The sequence below is a fragment of the Eurosta solidaginis genome, chromosome 4 (assembly GCF_040869045.1).
Source record: "Eurosta solidaginis isolate ZX-2024a chromosome 4, ASM4086904v1, whole genome shotgun sequence".
NCBI lineage: Eukaryota > Metazoa > Arthropoda > Insecta > Diptera > Tephritidae > Eurosta > Eurosta solidaginis.
In genome coordinates this window covers 10,995,282-11,020,725 of record NC_090322.1, presented here as the reverse complement: position 1 = coordinate 11,020,725, position 25,444 = coordinate 10,995,282, and the positions used below count along the sequence as shown (strand labels likewise).

General features: G+C 42.4%; 1 protein-coding gene across 3 annotated transcripts in view; it reads left to right on the top strand.

Moving 5' to 3' along the window:
* Window positions 1-3,220: 3,220 nt before the first annotated feature.
* Window positions 3,221-25,444, top strand: part of shi (dynamin-1 shibire) — an 87,395-nt gene continuing 65,171 nt past the window's right edge. For all 3 annotated transcript variants that reach the window (XM_067780071.1, XM_067780069.1, XM_067780072.1), the window contains exons 1-2: window positions 3,221-3,729; window positions 3,784-4,120. In XM_067780071.1, coding sequence (XP_067636172.1) covers window positions 3,975-4,120 — 146 coding nt within the window. In that variant the 5' untranslated portion in view covers window positions 3,221-3,729; window positions 3,784-3,974. The remainder of the gene's footprint in view (window positions 3,730-3,783; window positions 4,121-25,444) is intronic.

Here is a 25,444-nt window from a genome sequence, read left to right as displayed (position 1 = left end):
GAACACAACAACAACCACATGGAAATCACCAACTTCAGCTGCAAATATCTCCGGACAGAGATACAATTTTTCTTTTCCGCCTTCGGATTATTGTTCTCGAGATTAATACGCGTCTTTTGACACCTCACTCGATATTTTTGGTAGCGTATTAGCAGTCGATCCCTCAACTAGACTATTACCATAATCCGAAACCGGAAAAAAATTTTAATCGTTCAAAAGATATCAACGAAAAACCGAAAAATGACCCGCGGGTCCCTCCGACACGGGAGCTCTGTGAAGTTGGCACCTAATTGGGCGAGTAATTAAAAAAAACGGTAATTCTTTACGACAACATGACACTGGTAATACGCGTCAAAAAATATTTAGAGAGGTGTCAAAGGCGTATTGATCTCGAGAACAATAATCCGAAGGCGGAGAAGAAAAATTGTTTCTCTGTCCGGAGATATTTGCGATTTAGTTTAGCACCCCCCGAGTTCGGGGTTTAGCTTGGTATCAAATGAAAGAGGGAGTTCTCCCGATCATAAATATATATATTTTTTAATGCGCAAACTTATAATTTAAAAGTTGTTGTTAAAGTTTGCAAATTTCTATACAACTTTTGTATGTGTATACGTATATATATTTTATGACATTACAAATCTGTGCTGCCACATCTAAAAAACGGAACAAGTGCAGAATCGAAAAATAACATAAAAATATCTTTCATCTGATGTATATATATCTTTGACTTTTATAGTCTTTATTTACCAAAAATTTGAAATAGCTCTTTTTTGCATTCGTGAACGAGCTGATATTACCTTATAACTCTTATGTTTATTGTTATGTTAGCCGATCCAACACCGGCTGCGCCATGCACAGTAATTCTGCGTAGAACACCTTTCTGCATAGGCGGCCTTCGGCCGCGCTTATAAAAAATAACCCTGGGCTACGCCATGCCAAGTCCGGGTGTGTGGTATAACCGTGGCTACCGTGGCATGGCGTAGCCGAGGGTTATTTTTTATAAGCGCGGCCGAAGGCCGCCTACGCGGAAACATGTTTCAACTTTTCAAAATGAGTAGTAAAAATATATATTTTCCTTTTTCTTTTTTAACTGAAAGGTGGTAAGATAATATTTATATTTGTTTTTTTTTTATGTGGCAGCACAGCTTTGTAATGTCAGCAATAAAATATATATATATATAAATGTGCATGTTGCTACAGAAGTGCGATTGATTTAATAAAAACATTTATAATAAGTAAAAACAATGCAAAAATGAAATGTGAAATATACAAAAATGCAATTTAAGTTTATCGTTGCCAATTTATATAGATATGTATGTGGATTAAGGTTTTGAAAGTTGTGTAAATTGTAATATAAAGTGCTATAGAAATTTGCTAGATTTGCAAACTTTAACAACAAATAACTTTTAAATTATAAGTCTGCGCACTTTAAAATATATATATTTGTGATCGGGACAACTCCCTCTTGCATTTGATACCAAGTTTTACCCCGAACACTTGCTATTCTAAAATTTTCCCTAACTTTTTAACAAAAGGTGAACAAACGAAAATTTTTCCTGGGCAAACTAATGGCAATTGGTTTTTTTAATTACTCTCAAATGGAGGTGCCAACTTCACACACGATTTTTTTTTTCCTTGAAATAACTTTTTAACAAAAGGTGGACAAACGAAAATTTTACCTGGAAAACGAATGACATTTGGTTTTTTTAAATACTCTCAAATGGAGGTGCCAACTTCACACACGATTTTTTTTTTTTTTGAAATAACTTTTTAACAAAAGGTGGACAAACGAAAATTTTTCGTGGACAAACGTTGACAAAGGAATGAGATATGGTTTTTTTAATTACTCGCCCAAGTAGGTGCCAACTTCACAGAGCTCCAAACGGGGGTTGAAATTAATAGTATTGTTACGCAGAACACCTTTCTGCATTGGCGGCCTTCGGCCGCACTTATAAAAAATACCCTGGGTGGGTCCAACACTAGTTTGGAGATCAAAACTATGTCCACGCAAAACACTTATATTCACAATTTTTTTTGTGGGTACAACAACCACATGAAAATCGCCAAATTCAACTGCAAATATCTCCGGACAGAGATACAATTTTTCTTTTCCGGTTACGGATTAGAAATACTGATGTCAAGACGGGTCGTTTGACACCTCTCGATATTTTTGGACTCGTATTAGCAGTGTCATGCGGTCGTATATAATTACCTTAATAGGCAAGTGTCCCACAATGAGGCAATGCTGTTAATACTGGATCACGACCCCTTATTAAAGGGGTTGCTAAGCGCAATACAAAGCTTTATAGCTTCAAAGCATGCGCAACCCAATTGTCACCTTTACATACGCGAGGGGAATGCTGTTACAAATATGCGTGTATGGTAAAAGTCTAGTTGAGGGTTCGACTGCTAATACGCTACCAAAAATATCGAGAGATGTATCAAAAGCCGCGTTTTGACATCAGTATTAATAATCCGAAGGCGGAAAATAAAAATTTTAGCTCGTTCAAAAGATATTCCGAAACCGGTGGTGGGATCCATAGTGATTTAAGCAGAACACCTATCTTTGGAGGTCTTCGGTCGCGCTTATAAAAAATTACCCTGGGTGGATCCTACACCGGTTTGGACACCAAAACTATATCCGCGAACCTTTGGGGAGTGTTCATCGTTAATACAATACTAGCCGTGTTTTTTTTACAAGCGTATACGTTTACGTTTGAGCGTAAAAAAACGCGTATCCTCGCTTAAATAATGCTTAGAAGGCCCATCTAGCGGAAGTAGTTAAATAACTAGCTACAGAACAGGGTGTACCTAAAATCGGAGACACAAACCTTTGGTGGCCATAATGTATTACATGTACATAGCTGAATCAGTTGCGATGAATAGTGGACACGCATAGAATACATAGACCTCGTGTTCCAATGGTACATGAACCAGATCGGATAGAGATTTAACATGCAAATGCAGCAACAATGTTGAAAACGAGGAGAATTAGTGCAGTGGGTGAAACGTAGACACATATTTCAGTTACATCTGAATATAATGCGTATTGAAATTTAGTAGTACAAATTTTATGCGCAGCAATTTCAGAGGTGTTTTTAAAGTTTGACGCTTAGCAGTCCATATAAAGTTTAAGCGTAAGCGTCTATAGATGTAAAAAAACACGGCTAATAACAACAACAACCCCTGTTGTATATTACCGTACCAAAAAACCACAAAGCAACAGCGAAAAAACCAAAAATACCATTCATTAACCGAATAAATGAAGATGGCAACCGTGTTTTTAATCACAAATTTGGCAAAAAATGCCAAGAGAGAAGCAACAAAAAAAAAATAAAATGATACAACGAATGGTAGAATAAAACACGATATACGGCAACGGACGAAAAATCGAAATCAGTCGAGGGCAAATCGAAATCGTGATAGATACCAAAGAAGTGGATGTGAGGAAAAAACATATAATTTTTTCTTCAACAAATTCCATGATAAAAATAGTGATTAAACGTTATTAACTCAATAAATAAAGTGGCAAAAACATAAAGTTAATTTAAAGTACAATAAGGGAGTGCGTGGGGAGGAGGTAATGAATATATATGTAATAACAAATACGTAGACATCAATTCGACAGAAAAGTGGGTGCAGTATTCCAAAAACAGCACAATCAGTGGTGCACTGTGTTCTTCAGTGTTTGTGGTTGTACGAAAATTTCTGGACACCACAATATGTGGTGTAAGAAATCTACCGATGATTTAAAGTGTTTTATTAAAAAAACTTAATTTATAGGTACCTACATAACACAATTCAGTTAAAAAAAGAAAAGAACAGAGCGCAACGACCACGAAAAACAGCGAATATCGCACAACCCAGCCTCAGTCGACGCCGTTTAATCAGTGGCTGTGAAACAGCAGCCACTATACGAGTGAGGGCAGCAGAAGCCCAAAAAGCAGCAGCAAAGCACCACCAACAGCAACAAAATGGAGCAGCTAATTCCGATTGTGAATAAGCTACAAGATGCATTCACGCAATTGGGCGTGCATATGCAACTTGATCTGCCGCAGATCGCTGTCGTAGGAGGTCAATCAGCCGGAAAGAGTTCGGTGTTGGAGAATTTCGTTGGCAAGTAAGTGATAAGCATTATTTATACACTTATTTTTGTATGTACACATATGTATATACATATATCTATTTTATATTCATCACTCATTTATCATTTCATATGTGACACAGCTCCATATTCCATGAATAATCAATGATTTTGTCTCTGCTCAATTGTTCATCTCACACGAGGGGTAGTTGTTTCGTGTAATTATGGTTGTACAACTGTCAATGACTAACTGACTGGTGCTTGTTAAGTGTAACTCATGTCGCAGCAGTCCAAAATAATTGTACATATTTCGTTGAAGTGTTGATCAGACGCACACGTCCAGTAGTGGGTAAACGGCGGTACGCGTGATGCCATGCGGAACCACTAACATAGTACATGAGTATTAAAGGATTATGTTGAACGCTTGCCACTTGTGCCCACTTAATGGTCCTTTAACATAAAGTCCTCTGATCCTATTTCCACAAATTTTGCTTTTATGAATATGGTTACAAGCATCACAGTAGTGAAATTTGTTGAGTAATGTGTGAACATGGCAATCATGCCAACAATTTGATTGATTCCTAAAAGCGTCAGGTTAATTTTTTTCTTTAATTAACCAGCAGAGCGATTGGCCTTTTGCATATCTGTTTCCTCTACATTGAAGTATAGGTATATCAAATAAAGTACATTTTCAGATGATCGCATACTTCTCTCATCATCAAAAAAAAAATAAAAAATAATAAAAATATAGGTCGTTATATTACGGTTTTGGTTCCTTTCTATAAAGGATTTTAGTGTCGCAAAGAATTTGATGTGGCAAGACTTATGTATATATACGAACCTATTCATGGTGCCTGCTTCGACCACCTTTTATAACAGTTTGCTTGAAATTTTCCTTCCGATTTCCGTTTTTTACATCACATCTCGTTTCTTACGTCTCTTTCTTCGACTGGCTCAGTAGCGCCACCAGTTAATGTACATATACGTTGTATATGTAACGACTTTGGTTGTGGAAAAATCAATGTCTTGACATTTTGATTCAGCACATTTTGTATATATGTATTTTAGAGATTATCCATCAGCTGACTTCTGTTTTTCAAGCACTTAAAGCTCGTAAAGAAAAAAACAAATGCGCAGACATTGCTCCTTAGTTAGGGTGGCCAGATGACCGAAGTGTTGTTGTATTAACGATAAAGACACTCGCCGAAGGCTTTGGGCAGTGTTATCGATGTTGATGGTCCTTTGCCGGTTATAGATCCGGTACGTTCCGGTAACAAATCACCATTAAGGTAGTAGCCCGGGACGATTTATATGGCCACATTAAACCTTCAGGCCATCCTTCCCTCCCCACCCCCAAGTTCCATGAGGAGCTTGGGGTCGCCAGAGCCTCGTCTGTTAGTGAAACAGTGAGTCCTGCCACATTTGCCACACCTCGATACGGAAAATAAATTCATTGCCTTCTGCATTCATTTTTTTAGGTACATATGTACCTGGAAACCAAAAAATAAATAGTTAACGAATTCGCTACAAAAATGATTTGAATGAAATGAAATGCAAAGAAAAAACTAACTGAAAACAAGGGGGAGTATTTCCGTAAAACATAAATTCACAACTACAAAGAGATGTTAATGCATATTTGTGTCTCGAATTATAACAATAAAAGTATAGGCCAAGGGAAAAGAGGGACTGCAACAATAACATTAACCAGTCAACAAAAAAAAAAAAATACAAATCATATTGTTGGGGGGTGTTTACAGCGTGTGCGCACTATCAGCTGACCAAAAAGGTCATGGCAGCGTGCAAGAGAGTGCTCATACTTAGCGAGAGCTCGTACAAATTGGTTAGGAAAAAATGGAATCGTTGCAAGGAAATTGCATTTCGTGTTTATATTTTCCGTTTTCATTCCCTCTTCATTTCTTCTGATCTGATTTTGCTATTATCCAACTTTTTGACATTTACGACTTTTTACTCTATGCGTCTATCAGGCTTATGCGGCAGTTACTCACGAACGTACGTACCAAAAACGTGTCAGCTGACACGACCTATCTTATGAGTGTGCAATGTAAACGAAAACTCACCGACGTGCAACGCCGTACGTACGTAGCCCGGAACGTAGAAATCAAAACAATTTTGATTTTTTCCGTAAGAACGTGTCAGCTGATCGCTCTCTCACTAGACAGAGTTGCCTAGTAAACTTTTGTATGCTAATTTTTGACCGTTTGCAGTTTTATGCAAAAACACCTAATTAAAGTTTGAAAAATTGTGAAAATAATTCGAAATAATTATGTAAAAGTGCAGATTATAAATATGTAATCTATTTATATTTATTTAATATTAATTCCAGCCTTTTACAACATCAAAAATTAAATTGGAAAAAGTTGATGTTTCCATAAGCATGCATGCAAAATGGTCAATGGCAACAGTGCTTATCTGTAAACAATACACACACAAATATGTTATGTACATGTACACAGACGCACACATTGATTCCTACGGGCTTGAGGGTTCGGTCAAACGTGTTTCGTACGACAAACGTCCATACGTGCGGCACACGTCGGTGGGTAATTGCCGCTTTACAGATATTACAGACAAACATAGTTTACACACCTGCAGGAAACCAGCTGGCTTATCGTAGGGGGGACTCATCAAAATAAATTGTTCGTCTTGATATGATATTTATTTATTTATTAGTCTACAAATTTAACAATTAATCAGACTAAATAAAGTTATAGTATAAAAAACAAACAAAAGGCTTGGCAACTTAAATATATAATAATTACAAAAATATACTGTATACTTAGGTATTAAATCATTCAAATGCAAAGACATATAGAGGTATAGGGGGTCACACCTTACATATTTAAGATAGTAAGTAGGTACTTTTTAATCCTGAAAATCGGATCGCATGTATCTAAATTTTTGCAGTAATTATTGAAATCATGGCAAATACCACGAACTGGGTCATGCATTTCAAAGTTCGATCTTCATGTACTTATATGCAGTTGTTGAAAATATCTAGACAGTCTGACTGGCACGTTGAACTTAATTTCGCTAGCTATCATCCCTCTAAAGAGTTTTACTATAAATAAGACATTAAGCATCTCCCTACGGCTCTGTAATGTAGGCAACTGTAATAGTTTTAGCCGGCTGCATTACGGTGGAAGATTCTTTGACGTGTCCCAAGGCAATTGTTTCAAAGCAAAAAGCAAAAACTGTTTTTGGACCTATTCCAGTTTATCGCAGTGAATTTGATAACGTGGGCTCCAGATTATCGAAGCATATTCCAATATTGGCCTCACTAATGATGTAAAAAGAGTTTTAATAACGTACGGATCATTAAATTCCTTAGACCACCTTTTCACGAACACCAAAGTACCTTTAGTCCTATTAACGCAAGCTACTATATGTAACCTAAAGTCAAGCTTAGTGTCCATTGTAACACCTAGGTCAGTGAAGTTGGTGACTTGCTTAATAACATAATCTCCAATCACATACTAATGGGAATTAAAGGGGTTTCGTGTAAAACACATGAACTTACACTTCGGAAGGTTTAGTGACATGAGATTAGCATTACACCATACAACTAGGTGAGCGGATAGACATAATAAGTTTCACGTCTTCCGCATACATCAACGGCTTACAGTGCTTCAAAACACTTGGTAGTTCGTTAATGAATAATAGAAATAACACAGGCCCAAGGTGACTACCTTGTGGAACACCAGAAGTTACATTGATGAATTTTGACCAACAGTTGTTCAAAATAACTGTTGAAACCCAAGAGAGAAGTAAAGGAGGAAAGCCTAACCGGTCGAGTTTGTGTAAGAGCAGAGAATAGGATATTTTATCAAACGCCTTACTAAAATCTGTGTAAATAACCTCAATGTCGCAGTTAGATTTAAAGCTATTGGATACAAGGGTCGTGAACTCTAGAAGGTTAGACACTGTTGACTTTCCCTTAGAAAAAAAAATTTAAAATTTTCCCAAATTATTACGTAAATGGGGTTACACTGATATGACAGCACTTCGTCGGGAAAAATACCGAGCCGCTCCGGCTGCCGTGGGAAGCGACAGCAATATCGGACCATGGTATTGTGCTACCGACTGTCCTACACCCAAAATCAGATATTGGACTTACATTTTGACGACCATGCAACCGCAATCGTACCTATTGAGCAGTGGTGCACAACGCCGGCAGAGCTTCGAAAACAAATCTTGTAGTTTTATGTGTTTAAATCAAGAATGTTTAAGCATAGATTTCACGCATGAGATGTTTACTACTTGAAGTACAAGCTAAAACTGATAGACTGCTTTACTGAATCGTTGTCATTGCCCTCACACGTTATGTACGTGAACGCCGAATAGTTTTACGAAGCACTCGAGTACTCCACGGATCTAAAGTTCAGAGCCATAACAAAAATGTCCCTTGCCGGCAGCAAATCGGGCAAAGACAAAGACACGCTCATAGTCACTAATAAAGCAGTGGTGAACAAACCGTTGCTGAAGTCAGCCGTATGAAGAAAATAAGCACAAAAAGGCCCCCAAAGACATCCAAAAGAAAAATGATACATTTACTATGCTAACAATCGCCCTGTGAGCCCGTTTTCAAAGGGAAGTACCCTAAACCTGCAGTTAAGGAAATCAACCTCCCCAGGGAGAACCGCGTCACTTTAGCTCAATCTCGATCTGGATACTGTAATAGGTTTAACTCTTACTTACAGAATCAACCCCGTACATATCCAATGTATCTCCCGCGTGTAACATGTCCCCACATATTATTTGTATTTTATTAAATTTTTCCTAACAACAATTTGACAAACTTATTTTATAGTACTAGTTAGAACAGTGACAGAACAAAGGCGAAAATTCAAAAAATGTTTCAATAACTTAGATAATTAATAGGTAATTTGTAAAATAAGACTTAATGGTTACAATAAATTTTAAAGAGCTTAGCCTAGGAACACAGAACAGAAATAAGAATAAAGGGGACATTGCAAGGGTAGGTAGTACAGTAATAATATTAGGTTCTATCCTTTGAGGAAATAGGAGGTGGCAATAAAAACGGATAGAAGATCAGTAAAGAGAGTCAGTTGAAGAAGGAGAGGTGAGTCAATTAAAGAACAAGATTAATTCTTTTTTGAAATGCAGTGCATTACTTATTTGTCTTATTCTGGCTGGAAGGGAGTTCCAAAGACGGATCGAAGTAACGAATAATTGGCGTTCAGAAATTAGCATACGGTGTTTAACATGTGCAAGAACCATTGTCCTCGTAGAATGAAGAAATTGAAGCCTTCGATATAGGTAATAAGGCTCCTTCGTGTAGATTATCTTATGCAAGGTAATAAGTGTTCTAAACTTTAAAAGATTGTAAAAAGAAATGTCTAGCAACTTTGCAGAATAACAGGAAACATGATCAAGTCTATTCAGCCCGTAAACGCATCTAGCAATGTTATTGTAGGCAACATTAAGCTTCTTTTTACTCACAGCGTCACAGTTAGAAAAAATCTCACAGCCGTAGAGGAGCGTAGGTATTAAGTACGCTTTGGATAAAAGTAGTCGCATATGCAGCGGAGTGAAATACTGTGTCAACCACAGTGTACGGAGCATACCGTACACTTTTCCTACGGTTCTAAAGATATGGTCTCTCCAGGACAATGTTTTGTTGAAAACTATGCCAAGATTTACTAACCATCTCTTTAATTGCAATGTGGAACCAACGCCTCTAACACCCTTATCTCTCCTCTCCCGTTGGAGGATATTGATAGGAGTTTGGGAGGGATTTCACCTATCGGATGGGGCTTAGCACTTCGACAACAACATAATAAAATAAAACAAAAAATACATGTTTGAAATTCAAATTCATTTTTCAAATTCAAATACTAATTTAAGTTCAATTTCGTACATAGTACATATTGTTAATTAATGCAAAATGCTTTTAGGTGTTGATCTAGGCTCTAAGAGTCGTAATAAATAAATAAATAAATAACAGTATCCAATCCACAACACTATAATCACAGGGTTCTTGTGGCAAGATACTACATGAAGAGAGCTTTCGCTTCCCAAGGCAGTCGGTTCTACATATGTACCGGAGCGACTCGGGATTTTTCCCGACCAAGGACTGTCATTTCAGTGTGACCCCATTTAATTTGTTTCGTCCCTCCCACAAATTGTCATCCTCCCAGCAGCTCCTTGCAGCAGGACTGCTACATATTATCTTATTCCGGGAAGGTATCGAACCCAATCTGGGTCCGTCTCCTGACCCCGGTCCTGAGAAATGGTTTTGCTGCATTTGCCAGAAAAGAATCTTTTTAGGACGGTCATACTCTGTTCAGTGTGTCTCGTGCAAGGGATGGTTGCATCGGACAGGTTGTTCTGGGCTTGACCCCAAAACCCGACGTCCACGTAACTTTTATAAATCTTTTGTGGCTCCTTGCTGCTCATGCCCAAGGGCGTCCCGTAGTCTACGCCTAAGCGTATCCCCACTACCTTCCAGCAGCTTCGCTGCTCAGCAAGCCACAACAAGTACCCGCTGCTGCTCGCGCCCCACGGCGCCAACAACTCAAACAGAAAATATATAAAAGAACCATAATTTATAAAAAAAAAGAAATACATGGAAGATAGAGTAAATCATAACAATGGCGATATGAAACGTATGTGGAAGTGTCTAAAAGACCTCGTCGAGCTTAATGATGTTAAAAAACATATCACTAAAATTGTAATTAACGGTGAATGCCTGCAAAATGAATATGATATAGCTAATGCCCTAAATAACTTTTTTATACAAAGTATTGTTGAAATTAATGATAGCATCGAAGAAATTGTAAATGGGGATGAAATAAGCGCAAATCATAGTAATCCATTTGAAACATTTAAATTTACTGACATTGTAGTGGACGATATTATTATTATCACAAAATCACTTAAAAACAAATATGGCGGCGAAAAGCTTTTATCGGAGGGTGTCGTTAAAGATGCCATGACATATACTGCTAATTTCTACAAAGACATAATTAACGAATCCTTAAACAGCGGTATTGTACCTAGTTACTGGAAAATTTCAACAATAATACCTGTTGAAAAAGTAAAAAATACAATGAAACCTGAGGAACTACGTCCAATTAACACGTTACCTACAGATGAAAAAATTATGGAGACAGTGGTGAAGGATCAACTTGTGGCATACTTAGAGAAGCACAATGTGATTATCCCAGAACAATCGGGATTCAGGAAGAGCCATTCTTGTGAAACAGCGTTGAATATGGTAATTGCAGATTGGAAAGAAGACATGGCGGACAAAAAATTTACGGTGTCTGTCTTCTTGGATTTAAAACGGGCTTTTGAAACTGTCGATAGATCTGAGCTATTGGACGTTATGTTTAAAATTGGTATAAGAGGAAAGGCTTTGGAATGGTTCCGGAGTTATTTGGGTGACAGAAAACAGAGAACGATAATTGGAAAGGAGGTTTCATCAGTGGTGGATGTTAACATTGGTTTACCACAAGGCTCGGTCTTGGCGCCAATATTGTTTACATTGTATATCAATGATATCAAAAGATGTTTAAAATATTGTAAAATACGTCTATTTGCGGATGATGCATTGCTTATCATAAGTGAAAAATATGCAGAATGTGCCATGCTGAAAGTACAAGAAGACCTGGACTCGCTATACAAATGGTTATGCCTTAGAAAACTGAAATTAAATGTCGAAAAAACTAAGTTCATGATATTTTGTAAAAACACCAAACTCATAAGTAACAATAGTTTAAATAATATTACGCTGAAGGTAAAAAACATGGAAATCCAAAGAGTAGACAAAATTAAGTATTTAGGAGTTTTGATTGATGATAATCAAAATTTTGGAGAGCATGTAACTTATCTGGAAAGGAAAATTACACAGAAAATAGGCTTCATGTATAGAACATGTAAACATATCAGTCAAAGTCATAAAATATTGGTATATCGTTCAATTATTGAACCACACTTTATTTATTGTCCTACTATTCTGCTATTAAGTAATGATATATATATTAAGAAACTTCAAATACAGCAAAACAAGGCAATGCGATTTATTTTAAAATGTCCTTCAAGAACGCCAAAAATTGTAATGCTCAATAGATTAAACTGGCTTAGTATTAAACAGTCAGTTAGTTATTTCACATTGAAATTTATACACCAACTTAGGTTAGGAATGTTACCGAATTACCTGAGTAGTAAAATACATTATAATCATGAAATCCACAATTATGGAACAAGAAATTGCAATAATATAAGACTGCCTAGAATAAGAACTGAGTTCGCCGAAAGGTCTCTTGAATATTTAGGGTATAAAATGTATAATGAGTTACCTTCTGATTTGAAAGACTGTGAAAATATTAGTAAGTTCAAAGAAAAATTGTTTTTATATTGTACGTCACTAAATGTGACATGAGTATTTATGTTTAATTTCTTATTTTAACCTAAACTAGGTCTTAAAGACCGTAATAATAAATAAATAAATAAATAAATAAATAAATAAACAGCTGATACCAATCATAACTACTACCTTCGTAGTAGAGCTGGTAGCAATGCTGAGCATCAGCCCCTGCCCCCGTCTTCTTCTCCTCCCCTCTTTTCTGGCAGCAATCGTGCAGGTCAGGGAAACAGACTCGTAGTCCCTGCCTCCGTTTGCACCGTCTGCCAGCACAGAATATATAGGTTTGCGACATCCGTTCAATGCAGCTCCTGCCTTGGGCGGTGCCACTTTCCTAGATGTTCTGGTCTCCGCGACGGCAACCCCTCGACGGGTTTCATCGCGCCATGTTGCCAGGTCGCAAACCCAAATCATCCGGGTACCCCAATGCTTGCCCAAGGGCGCCCAGTCCCAAGGCCACAACAGCAATTGCGTCCTGGCCTTCCACAACCTAGGCGTAGTCACCCCTCACTTACCCCTAGAGTGGCGGCGTCACCCCTCATGCACTTCAGAATTCTGCAGTTCAACTGTAATGGACTAACTGGGAAGATCACGGAGATAGTCGATTTCATGAAGCGGCACAACATCCGCATTGCTGCGATTCAAGAGACTAAACTCACAGCAAGATCTGCATTGCAGACCTGCTCTGGTTATAATGTCCACAGGAAAGACCGCGAGAGCGGAAATGGAGGCGGCCTCGCGTTTATTATACACCACTCTGTGCAATATCATATATTTGATCCTGGCATCGACCGCAGTGACAATGTCTTAGAACGTCAAGGCCTATCTGTCCGGTCAGGCGATGCAAATCTAGAAATCATCAACATCTACATCCCTCCTGTCACCTGTTGCCCCAGTGGATACCGCCCTAATATCGAGGCCTTACTCACTGGCAACAATCGCATTATCTTAGGCGATTTCAATGCCCATCACGACCTATGGCATTCAAACTTGCGGGCGGACAGTAGGGGTGAGATGTTGGCGGATCAAATAGACGAAACGACGTTCTGCACAATAAACGGAGACGCCCCCACGTATGGTAGGAAGCTGTCATAGCTCGCCAGATATCTCAATCGTGAGCGCAGAACTCGTAAACTGCGTCAACTGGCAGCCGATGGTAACATTGGCATCCGACCACCTGCCCATACTTATTTTGTTCGAGCGTACCGCCGACTTCATCGTCACCGAAAAACGCACTTTCATAAACTTCAAAAAAGGAAAGTGGGAAGAATATAAATCTGCAACAGACAGCAGCTTTGCTGCCCTTCCTATCCCGACTGATGCCCGCCAAGGGGAGCGTGCCTCCCACAAGGTCATTGAATCCGCCTCGGCACGTTTCATTCCCGCCGGGAGAATTCCCGAAATCCGGCCCCACTTCCCGGCGGAGGCCGCAAACTTAGCGAGAGAACGTGACCTTATAAGGCAGCTTGATCCAGGCGACCCCCAAATAAGCGATATAAACCAACGCATCAGATTGCTTGTGGATGAACACAAGCGGGCGAAATGGGAGGAGCACCTAAGAGGTTGTAACCTCTCTACCGGTGTGGGTAAACTTTGGTCCACCGTAAAGTCCCTATCGAATCCGACTAAGCACAAAGACAAAGTTTCCATCGCCTTTGGCGACAAAGTGCTGTCGGATGCGAAAAAATATGCGAGCGCTTTCTGCCGACAATATATAATGCATTCTACGGTCGACAAAGTTAGACGGAGGGCCAACAGACACGCACATAAACACAAATTCAGCGCGTCACCAATCACCATCACCGCTAAAGAGGTTGAGGACGCCATTGGTCGCGCTAAACCATCCAAAGCAGTGGGCCCAGACGGCATAGCCATGCCGATGCTTAAAAGCCTAGGGAAAGAGGGTTTCAAATATTTAGCGCAGGTCTTCAACCTGTCTCTTTCCACCTTTGTCATACCCGAGAAATGGAGAATGGCCAAGGTTGTCCCGCTACTAAAGCCTGGTAAACCAGCTAACATAAGAGAGTCGTATCGTCCGATATCTCTCCTATCGCCAGTAGCAAAGACGCTCGAAGCCATTTTTCTCCCTTATTTCCAAGCAAATTTGCAACTAGCCTCCCATCAGCATGGCTTCAGAAAACTCCATAGCACTACCTCCGCGCTAAATGCCATTAGCACCCAGATAAATTGCGGTTTAAATCAAAACCCCCACCATAGAACAGTACTCGTAGCGCTAGACCTATCAAAAGCTTTTGATACGGTCAACCATGGCTCGTTACTGCAAGACCTGGAAGGGTCTACCCTTCCCCCATGTCTTAAAAGGTGGACCGCAAATTATCTGGGTGGTCGGCAGGCATCGGTGCAATTCAGAAACGAAACATCAAAACAAAGGAGAATTAAACAAGGGGTGCCACAGGGTGGTGTCCTATCCCCGCTTTTGTTTAATTTCTACATATCTAAGCTACCTTCACCACCGGAAGGAGTCACAATCGTTTCCTACGCCGATGACTGCACAATAATGGCCACAGGCCCAGGCCCAGAGATCGATGAGCTATGCAATAAAATAAACGGCTATCTCCCTGATCTCTCCAGTTTTTTCGCTTCGCGAAACCTGGCATTGTCACCGACTAAATCTTCCGCGACCTTATTTACAACATGGACGCCCCAAATGTCGACCATATTGAACACCCACGTCGATGGCACTACGCTACCGACTGTCCTACACCCCAAAATCTTGGGTGTGACGTTTGATCAGGATCTACATTTTGGTGCGCACGCAACCGCAATTGTTCCAAGAATTCAGAGCCGTAATAAAATCCTCAAATCCCTTGCTGGCAGTACCTGGGGAAAAGACAAAGAAACGCTCTTGACCACATACAATGCAATTAGCCAGCCGATTACGTGCTACGCGTCACCCATATGGTCGCCAAGCCTAAAAACCACCCACTGGAAGAAACTACAGGCCTGCCAAAATACTGCTCTCAGAATCGCCACGGGCTGTCTTCTTATGTCCCCAGAACACCATCTGCATAATGAGGCGAGAATACTCCCCATCAGGGAGAGAAATGAGATGCTGACCAAACAGTTTCTGTTGAATACCCAGAAACCTGGGCATCCCAACAGACATCTGATTGACGAACCAGCACCGCCTAGGGCCTAAGGAGTCATCTCCGTGAGCATTTTGAGGAAATACGGCACCTGAGAACCCAGCCGTATGAAGCGGAAAAACACAAGCAGGTCCTTGGTGAACTCCATAGACAGGCGTCGGACCTTTATGTCGGGAATTGCCCGGTGAATCCAGTACTTGAAGAAAAATATCAAGAACTCGCAGAAGAGGAACGCATACTCCCCAGGGAAACGCGTGTCACTCTTGCTCAACTTCGTTCTGGATACTGTAACAGGTTAAACTCTTACCTATCCAGAATCAACCCCGACATACAAAATGTATGCCCTGCTTGCAATGTGTCCCCACATGACACCAACCATCTCTTTAATTGTAATGTGGAACCAACGCCTCTAACACCCCTTTCCTTATGGTCCACCCCTGTTGAAACGGCAAGTTTCCTTGGACTCCCGTTAGAGGATATTGATGACAATTTGTGATCAGTCGCGGATATTAGGTGGGGCAAGCATTGCTACAACAACAACAACAACAGCTTATCGCTACAACAACCTTCATTGATCTTTTTCTAATAGTTAGTGTTCTACAATGCTGTTGTTGTTGTTGTTGTTGTTGTTGTAGTAGTGTCTACAATGCTGTGTTGTTGTTGTTGTAGCGATAAGGTTGCTCCCCGAAGGCTTTGGGGAGTGTTATCGATGTGATGGTCCTTTGCGGATACAGATCCGGTACGCTCCGGTACCACAGCACCATTAATATGCTAGCCCGACCATCTCGGGAACGATTTTTGTGGCCACATTAAACCTTCAGGCCATCCCCTCCCTCCCCACCCCCAAGTTCCATGAGGAGCTTGGGGTCGCCAGAGCCTCGTCTGTTAGTGAAACAGGATGCGCCGCGGATAGGTGAGGTTGACAATTAGGTTTTGAGAAGCTATATATTGCGCTGGCAACCTGAAGGGTTGCGCTACACACCCCTTGAATCTGGTATTTTAGTCGCCTCTTACGACAGGCATACCTACCGCGGGTATATTCTTACCCCCTTACCCGCTGGGGGTCTACAATGCTGTAGTAGTAGTCGTTGTCACAATTTTTTATGTGATGAGATATTAATTGTACTTGTCCTTTGGTTATCTGACTACTTGATATTGGATTGTATCCTATAGCTTAGATCGCGAGTTCTTGATAGGATGCCTGCCCTATCCCATAAAATTTATTCACATATGTATCTTCTATTAAACCCTCCAATTAAACAATTCACAAGCGTCTCGTATTCAATATAAAATTTGATCGAAACATAGTAAATATAGGAATATCCCCAGCGGGTTAGGGGGTTAGAATATACCCGCGGTAGGTATGCCTGTTGTTGTTGTTGTTGTTGTAGCGATAAGGTTGCTCCCCGAAGGCTTTGGGGAGTGTTATCGATGTGATGGTCCTTTGCCGGATACAAATCCGGTACGCTCCGGTACCATAGCACCATTAAGGTGCTAGCCCGACCATCTCGGGAACGATTTATGTGGCCACATTGAACCTTCAGGCCATTCCCTCCCTCCCTACCCCCAAGTTCCATGAGGAGCTTGGGGTCGCCAGAGCCTCGGCTGTTAGTGAAACAGGATTCGCCGCGGATAGGTGAGGTTGACAATTGGGTTTGGAGAAGCTATATATTACGCTGGCAACCTAAAAGGTTGCGCTACACAGCCCTTTGAATCTGGTATTTTAGTCGCCTCTTACGACAGGCATACCTACCGCGGATATATTCTGATCCCCTAACCCGCTGGGGTTAGGAATGCCTGTCGTAAGAGGCGACTAAAATACCAGATTCAAGTGGTTGTGTAGCGCAACCTTTTCAGGTTGCCAGCGCAATATATAGCTTCTCCAAACCCAATTATCAACCTCACCTATCCGTGGCGAATCCTGTTTCATTAACAGCCGAGGCTCTGGCGACCCCGAACTCCTCAAAGATCTAGGGGGTGGGAGGGCGGTATGGCCCAGAAGGTCGCACGTGGTCATAACAAATCGTTCCCGAGATGGTCGGGCTTGGCACCGCAAATGACCATCAACTCGATAACACTCCACAAGGCCTTCGGGGAGTGTCGTTATCGCTACAACAACAACAACAGGAATTGCATAAATATTTTATTTATTTATGCTACTCAATTTCAAGTTAAAATTTATCGCGCGTTCAACAGCCAACCGTTGATTAAAATGACTCACGCGCAACGAAACGAACGTTAAAAAATTATATCTCAGCAAAGTTTAGTTATAAAAACAAAAGAAAAATCATAAACCGGTCAAAAGCTCAATGCCACCGCGAACGCTTCACAAAAAAGAGTAAAAATAAAAACATTAAATAGTAATATCATTTACTGCTTCTTCTCACCCATTCATACACGTTGCATGCATCAGCTTTTGTTTTGCTGCCGTGTTGATTGTCTTTTGAAATTAGTTTTGCCATTTTTTGAGATTTTTGTCTTTACGTACAAGTAAGCTTTTGAATCTCCCCTTTATTGAGATCATCTCTACTGTAATAGAAAAAGTTGCATTAAAAACGTATGACGGTATCCCCCAGAATATCAGACTTGAAATAATGAACAAAAGCATCAACAGCGTGGATACAAAATTAGTAGATGTGCGCTCGTCGATATCGCCATCATTCGTAGCCAATATATCTATACATTGGCCAACGAATAATAGTTGAGGATCAGAAGCAAAAGGCAAAGGCGACCGTTATGCTGATGATGATGATGATGATGATGATGATGGAACATGCTGATGAGCAACACAAAATTAAGAAGATAATTCACACATATGTATGCTGAGAACTGGTTGTTTGAATGAATCGGTTGAAAGTTTATCTTATAAGACTGACATTATCGAGCAATAATTTTTATAAACTAATACGGCGAGGCCCTCAATCATAAAGTTATATAATATTTTTGATAAAATAAGTCCGTTATTGCAATTTTTTACATTTCAATGTGAAATATGCCCAAAAATATGTATGGTGAAGCTCAGGGAAAATTACGCAGCATGGGCTTGGTAATATTTCTAAGGCCCGGTTTTTCAGCACAAGTTCAACTGAGTTTGTCAGTTAGGTTAGGTTAGGTTAGGTTGCAAGGGCTGAGCTGGACACTATGGTAACAACTCACTACTTAGGCCACCAATGGGCCCATTGTAATACCCTATACGGTCTCAAAGAGGACCCCTACCCTGCCTAAAGCGTATCTAACCCCCTCGTGGAAATTATAAATTTTGCTAAGCCCTTTACTTCATAGCTAGAGACCTCAGCGATGTCATGTAGAAAAGGTTTACCAAGGATGACCAACCTACGCCTACTAAGCGCTGGACAATGACAGAGAAGGTGCTGAACACTCTCTTCCTCTTCTGTACATCTGCAGCTGCGACAATAGTCGAAGGTCGTTGCCCCCATTATAGCACCATGCGTGCCTATTAAGCAATGCCTGTTAGAAACCTTATCAGGGACGATAGAACTGATTTGTTTAAAATCAGAAGCGCTCCTGTGCTCTCCTTGTCATATGAGGGCCAGGTTTGCCTGGATGTCTCACGATGATATGGCTGTCATAATCCATTTGCAATTCTTATAGTGCTTGTGTTCACACGAAGCCTGAAAGTGGCCATGGGTATACCTACCGAATAATTTCCCGGAAGGATATGGTCGGTGGTGCCTCTTCTGGCCAGCTCGTCTGCTCTGCAATTGCCTTCAATATCCCTGTGCTCAGGTACCCATATAAGGCTGATACTGAAGTGCTGAGCCATCTCGTTAAGAGATCTGCGGCATTCAGTGACCGACTTTGCGTTGTCGACGAATGAGTTCAGAGCCTTTAATGCGGCCTGGCTGTCTGAGAAAATAAACACCCGTTTACCATCCTTAGGCATAGACCCGAGATGGTTCACAGCCCTGTGTATTGCCAGTATTTCCGCTTGGTAACACTACAGTGATCTGGTAGGCGAAAAGAGACCTCTAGACCCAGATTAGGCGAAAAGAGGCCTACTCCCACCTTCCCGTTAGGGGAGAATCCCCAGGAGGTGCCAATTGCCCTCTTGTAGGTTCCCCCTGTGGGTTAGGGGTTAGAATATGCCCACGGTAGGTATACCGGTCGTAAAAGGCGACCATAATGCCATGGGTACCCAATCCATGAGTAAGGTGTTTTACTCGAAAGGTAGCAGGGTGGACGCGGGTATCACCCTGTGGGACCCTAGGCAAGGTCTTTATAAATACTGCTACCGCGGGAGCAGGAGAAGCCAGTGTGACCTGATGCACTGCATCGAACGATGCTTTGTATTCAGGTCTCACCTCCTGTCCTGGGATGGCCCCCTTGTGGGAGCATCGCGGTGGTTGTGGTTTCAAATAAGAGTTCACTTTATGAAACGCTCTGAGTAGACTTGTTTTTCCTTGGGGACGCAAGACCCAAGGGAATTCGGTCTCTTGCTTGTCACAGTATACCCAAATTCATTGAGAAACTGACTCTGAGGGGCAGATGAAAGGTTGGTCACATCCCATAATTGTGGCAACCGGAGATGCCGGAGAAAGATGGTGAAACACGGTTGAAAGATGGTGAGAGATGAAACGTATGTCTATTGCCAGCCGAAAAACAATCGATAATTGTACGAGTGGGCCGGTGCTCATCTCGTCTTTTGAGATGTTTGAGGCTGCCTTAGACTGTGTAGCGAATAGGAGGCGTTCGCAGAATGGGTGGCCACATCCAAAAATGTGGCAAGATTTGATGCTGTTAAATCACTGCAGTGTGATGACTGCTATGCGAAGATGTTGCTGGGGCAAGTACTCGTTACTTACAGGTCTGTGATCGGAAAAGTTTGGACACATCCCTTTAATTGTGGTAGGAGTGTAATTTGGAGTGTAAAATGGATCATAATTGTTGCGTAATTGAGTGGAAATTGGAGTGAAATAATAGTAGCAAATATGGAAGCCAAATCTAGCACAATATGGCGCGCAATGTCAAGTCAACGAGTGTGGTCCTAAGCGATGTCGAGAGACATTGCTGAGGCGGACACTCGGCACTCACAGGTCTGCGTGCGGAAAAGGTTGGTCACATCTCTTGATTTTAATTGTGATGGAGTTTAATACGGAGCATAATAGGTGCCAAGCTCACTCTGTTTGTCAACGTAGTGCGGCCTTTAAGCAATATCTAAGCAAAACCAGCTCCGTCGTCAACAATGTTTTACATTGTTGTAACACTGCAGGACAAGAAAGGTTGGTCACATTCCTAAATTGCGACAAAACACAATATCTCAATCTGATTAACTTGTTAATCAGATATCGAGATATCAAAATCAATGAAAGAGGGACACTGAGACAAGCACGGAACTCGCGGTGGAGTTGCCGTGCAACCGGGTGCCATTACCCGAAAATGGAAGGGGACGATGGATAGTCCTCCTCGGCCAAACCAAGGCTGGTGGACTTGAACACCCCAGCTCACCGATTGGTACCAACTTGTTGGGCCGAAGATCAACGGACATTGATCTGTGTTTTACACCGGAGGTAGATCTACCAAGACAGGGACTCCTGTAAGCACTTATCGACTGTCCTCTTGTAGGTGAACAGCGCTGCTGCTGCCTTGTTGTTGTTGTAGCAATGCTCGCCCCACCTAATAGCCGCGACCGATCACAAATTGTCATCAATATCCTTTAACGGGAGTCCAAGGAAAGTTGCCGTTTTAACAGGGGTGGACCATAAGGAAAGGGGTGTTAGAGGCGTTGGTTCCACATTACAATTGAAGAGATGGTTGGTGTCATGGGACACATTGCAAGCGGGGCATACATTTTGTATGTCGGGGTTGATTCTGGATAGGTAAGAGTTTCCCTGGGGAGTATGCGTTCCTCTTCCGCGAGTTTTGGATAATTTTCTTTAAGTACTGGATTCACCGGGCAATTCCGGCATAAAGGTCCGACGCCTGTTTATGGAGTTCACCAAGGACCTGCTTGTGTTTTTTCACTTCATACGGCTGGGTTCTCAGGTGCCGTATTTCCTCAAAATGCTTACGGATATGACTCCTTAAGCCCCTAGGTGGTGCTGGTTCATCAATCAGATGTCTTTGGGATACCCAGGTTTCTGGGTATTCAACAGGAACTGTTTGGTCAGCATCTCATTTCTCTCCCTGATGGGGAGTATTCTCGCCTCATTATGCAGATGGTGTTCTGGGGACATAAGAAGACAGCCCGTGGCGATTCTGAGAGCAGTATTTTGGGAGGTCTGTAGTTTCTTCCAGTGGGTGATTTTTAGGCTTGGCGACCATATGGGTGACGCGTAGCACGTAATCGGCTGGCTAATTGCTTTGTATGTAGTCATGAGCGTTTCTTTATCTTTTCCCCAGGTACTGCCAGCGAGGGATTTGAGGATTTTGTTACGGCTCTGAATTCTCGGAACAATTGCGGCTGCGTGCTCACCAAAATGTAGATCCTGATCAAACGTCACACCCAAGATTTTGGGGTGTAGGACAGTCGGTAGCGTAGTGCCATAGACGTGGATGTTCAAAATGGTCGCCATTTGGGACGTCCATGTTGTAAATATGGTCGGGGAAGATTTAGTCGGTGATAATGCCAGGTTTCGCGAGGCGAAAAAACTGGAGAGATCACGGAGGTAGCCGTTTATTTTATTGCATAGCGCATCGATCTTTGGGCCTGGGCCTGTGGCCATTATTGTGCAGTCATCGGCGTAGGAAACGATTGTAACTCCTTCCGGTGGTGAAGGTAGCTTAGATATGTAGAAATTAAAGTAAAAGTGGGGATAGGACACCACCCTGTGGCACCCCTTGTTTAATTCTCCTTGGTTTTGATGATTCGTTTCTAAATTGCACCGATGCCTGCCGACCACCCAGATAATTTGCGGTCCACCTTTTAAGACATGGGGGAAGGGTAGACCCTTCCAGGTCTTGCAGTAACGAGCCATGGTTGGCCGTATCAAAAGCTTTTGATAGGTCTAGCGCTACGAGTACTGTTCTATGGTGGGGGTATTGATTTAAACCGCAATTTATCTGGGTGCTAATGGCATTTAGCGCGGTGGTAGTGCTATGGAGTTTTCTGAAGCCATGCTGATGAGGGGCTAGCTACAAATTTGCTTGGAAATAAGGGAGCAAAATGGCTTCAAGCGTCTGTGCCACTTGCGATAGGAGAGATATCGGACGATACGACTCACTGGTTTCCCAGGTTTTAGTAGCGGGACCACCTTGGCCATTTTCCATTTCTCGGGTATGACAAAGGTGGAAAGAGACAGGTTGAAGACATGCGCTAAATATTTGAAACCCTCTTTCCCTAGGCTTTTAAGCATCGGCATGGCTATGCCGTCTGGGCCTACTGCTTTGGATGGTTTAGCAAGACCAATGGCGTCCTCAACCTCTTTAGCGGTGATGGTGATTGGTGACGCGCTGAATTTGTGTTTATGTGCGTGTCTATTGGCTCTCTGTCTATCGTTGTCGACCGTAGGATGCATTATATATTGTCGGCAGAAAGCGCTCGCGCATTTTTTCGCGTCCAACAGCACTTTGTCGCCAAAGGCGATGGAAGCTTTGTCTTTGTGCCTAGTCGGATTCGATATGGACTTTACGGTGGACCAAAGTTTACCCACACCGGTAGAGAGGTTACAACCTCTTAGGTGCTCCTCCCATTTCGCCCGCTTGTGTTCATCCACAAGCAATCTGATGCGTTGGTTTATATCCCTTATTTGGGGGTCGCCTGGATCAAGCCGGGAAGTGGGGCCGGATTTCGGGAATTCTCCCGGCGGGAATGAAATGTGCCGAGGCGGATTCAATGACCTTACGGAAGGCACGCTCCCCTTGGCGGGCATCAGTCGGGATAGGGAGGGCAGCAAAGCGGTTGTCTGTAAAGGATTTATATTCTTCCCACTTTCCTTTTTTGAAGTTTATGAAAGTGCGTTTTCCAGTGACGATGAAGTCGGCGGTACGCTCGAGCGAAATAAGTATGGGCAGGTGGTCGGATGCCAATGTTACCATCGGCTGCCAGTTGACGCAGTTTACGAGTTCTGCGCTCACGATTGAGATATCTGGCGAGCTGTGACAGCCTCCTACCATACGTGTGGGGGCGTCTCCGTTTATTGTGCAGAACGTCGTTTCTTCTATTTGATCCGCCAACATCTCACCCCTACTGTCCGCCCGCAAGTTTGAATACCATAGATCATGATGGCCATTGAAATCGCCTAAGATAATGCGATTGTTGCCAGGACGTAAGGCCCTGATATTAGGGCGGTATCCACTGGGGCAACAGGTGGCAGGAGGGATGTAGATGTTGATGATTTCTAGGTTTGCATCGCCTGACCGGACAGATAGGCCTTGACGTTCTAAGACATTGTCCCTGCGGTCGATGCCAGGATCAAATATATAATATTGCACAGAGTGGTGTATGATAAACGCGAGAACGCCTCCATTTCCGCTCTCGCGGTCTTTCCTGTGGACATTATACTCAGAGCAGGTCTGCAATACAGGAGTTTAGTCTCTTGAATCTTAGCAATGCGGATGTTGTGCCGCTTCATGAAATCGACTATCTCCGTAATCTTCCCAGTTAGTCAATTACAGTTTAACTGCAGAATTCTGAAGTGCATAAGGGGAGACACCGCCACTCTGGGGGTTAGTGACGGGTGACTACGCCTGGGTTGTGGAAGGCCAGGACGCAATTGCTGTTGTGGCCCTGGGACTGGACGTCCTTGGGCAAGCATTGGGTTACCTGGATGATTTGGGTTTGTGACCTGGCAACATGGCGCGATGAAACCCGTCGGGGGGTTGCCGTCGCGGAGACCAGAACATCTAGGAAAGTGGCACCACCCAAGGCAGGAGCTGCATTGGGCGGATGTCGCAAACCTATATATTCTGTGCAGACAGTGCAAACGGAGGTAGGGACTAAGAGTCTGTTTCCCTGACCTGCACGATTGCTGCCGGAAAAGAGGGGGGGGGGGGGGGGGAAGACGGGGGCAGGGGCTGATGCTCAGCATTGCTACCAACTCTACTACGAAGGTAGTAGTTATGAGTGGTATCAGCTGTTTGAGTTGTTGGTGCCGTGGGGCGCGAGCAGCAGCGGGTACTTGTTGTGGCTTGCTGAGCAGCGGGGCTGCTGGAAGGTAGTGGGGGGCGCTTAGGCGTAGACTACGGGACGCCCTTGGGCGTGAACAGCAAGGAGCCACAAAAGATTTATAAAAGTTACGTGGGCGTCGGGTTTTGGGATCAAGCCCAGAACAACCTGTCCGATGCAACCATCCCTTGCACGAGACACACTGAACAGAGTATGACCGTCCTAGAAAGATTCTTTTCCGGCAGATGCATCAAAACCATTTCTCAGGACCGGGGTCAGGAGACGGACCCGGATTGGATTCGATGCCTTCCCGGAGTAAGAGAATATGGAGCAGTCCTGCTGCAAGGAGCTGCTTGGAGGATGACAGTTTGTGGGAGGGACGAAACAAATTAAATGGGGTCACACTGAAATGATAGTCCTTGGTCGGGAAAAATCCCGAGTCGCTCCGGTACATAGAACCGACTGCCTTGGGAAGCGCTGCTGCTGGCTTATTGCATCGCTCCACTATATGGTCACTCCATAATAGCTTCCTATCCAGAATGACTCCCAAATACTTGACTTGATCGCTAAACGCTAAAAACATACCCCCAATTCTTGGCGGTGTTAGATTTGGTACTTTGTACCTCCTCGTGAAGAGGACTCGGTTTTATCCGGGTTGACTTCCAAACCTGTGGCTGTGGCCCAGTTCTAAATTTTGGATAGTGCCCCTTCCATTAGGTTGTAAAGAGTTTGCGGAAATTTCCCCCCGCATGGTGACGCAGATGTCATCCGCATACGCGATC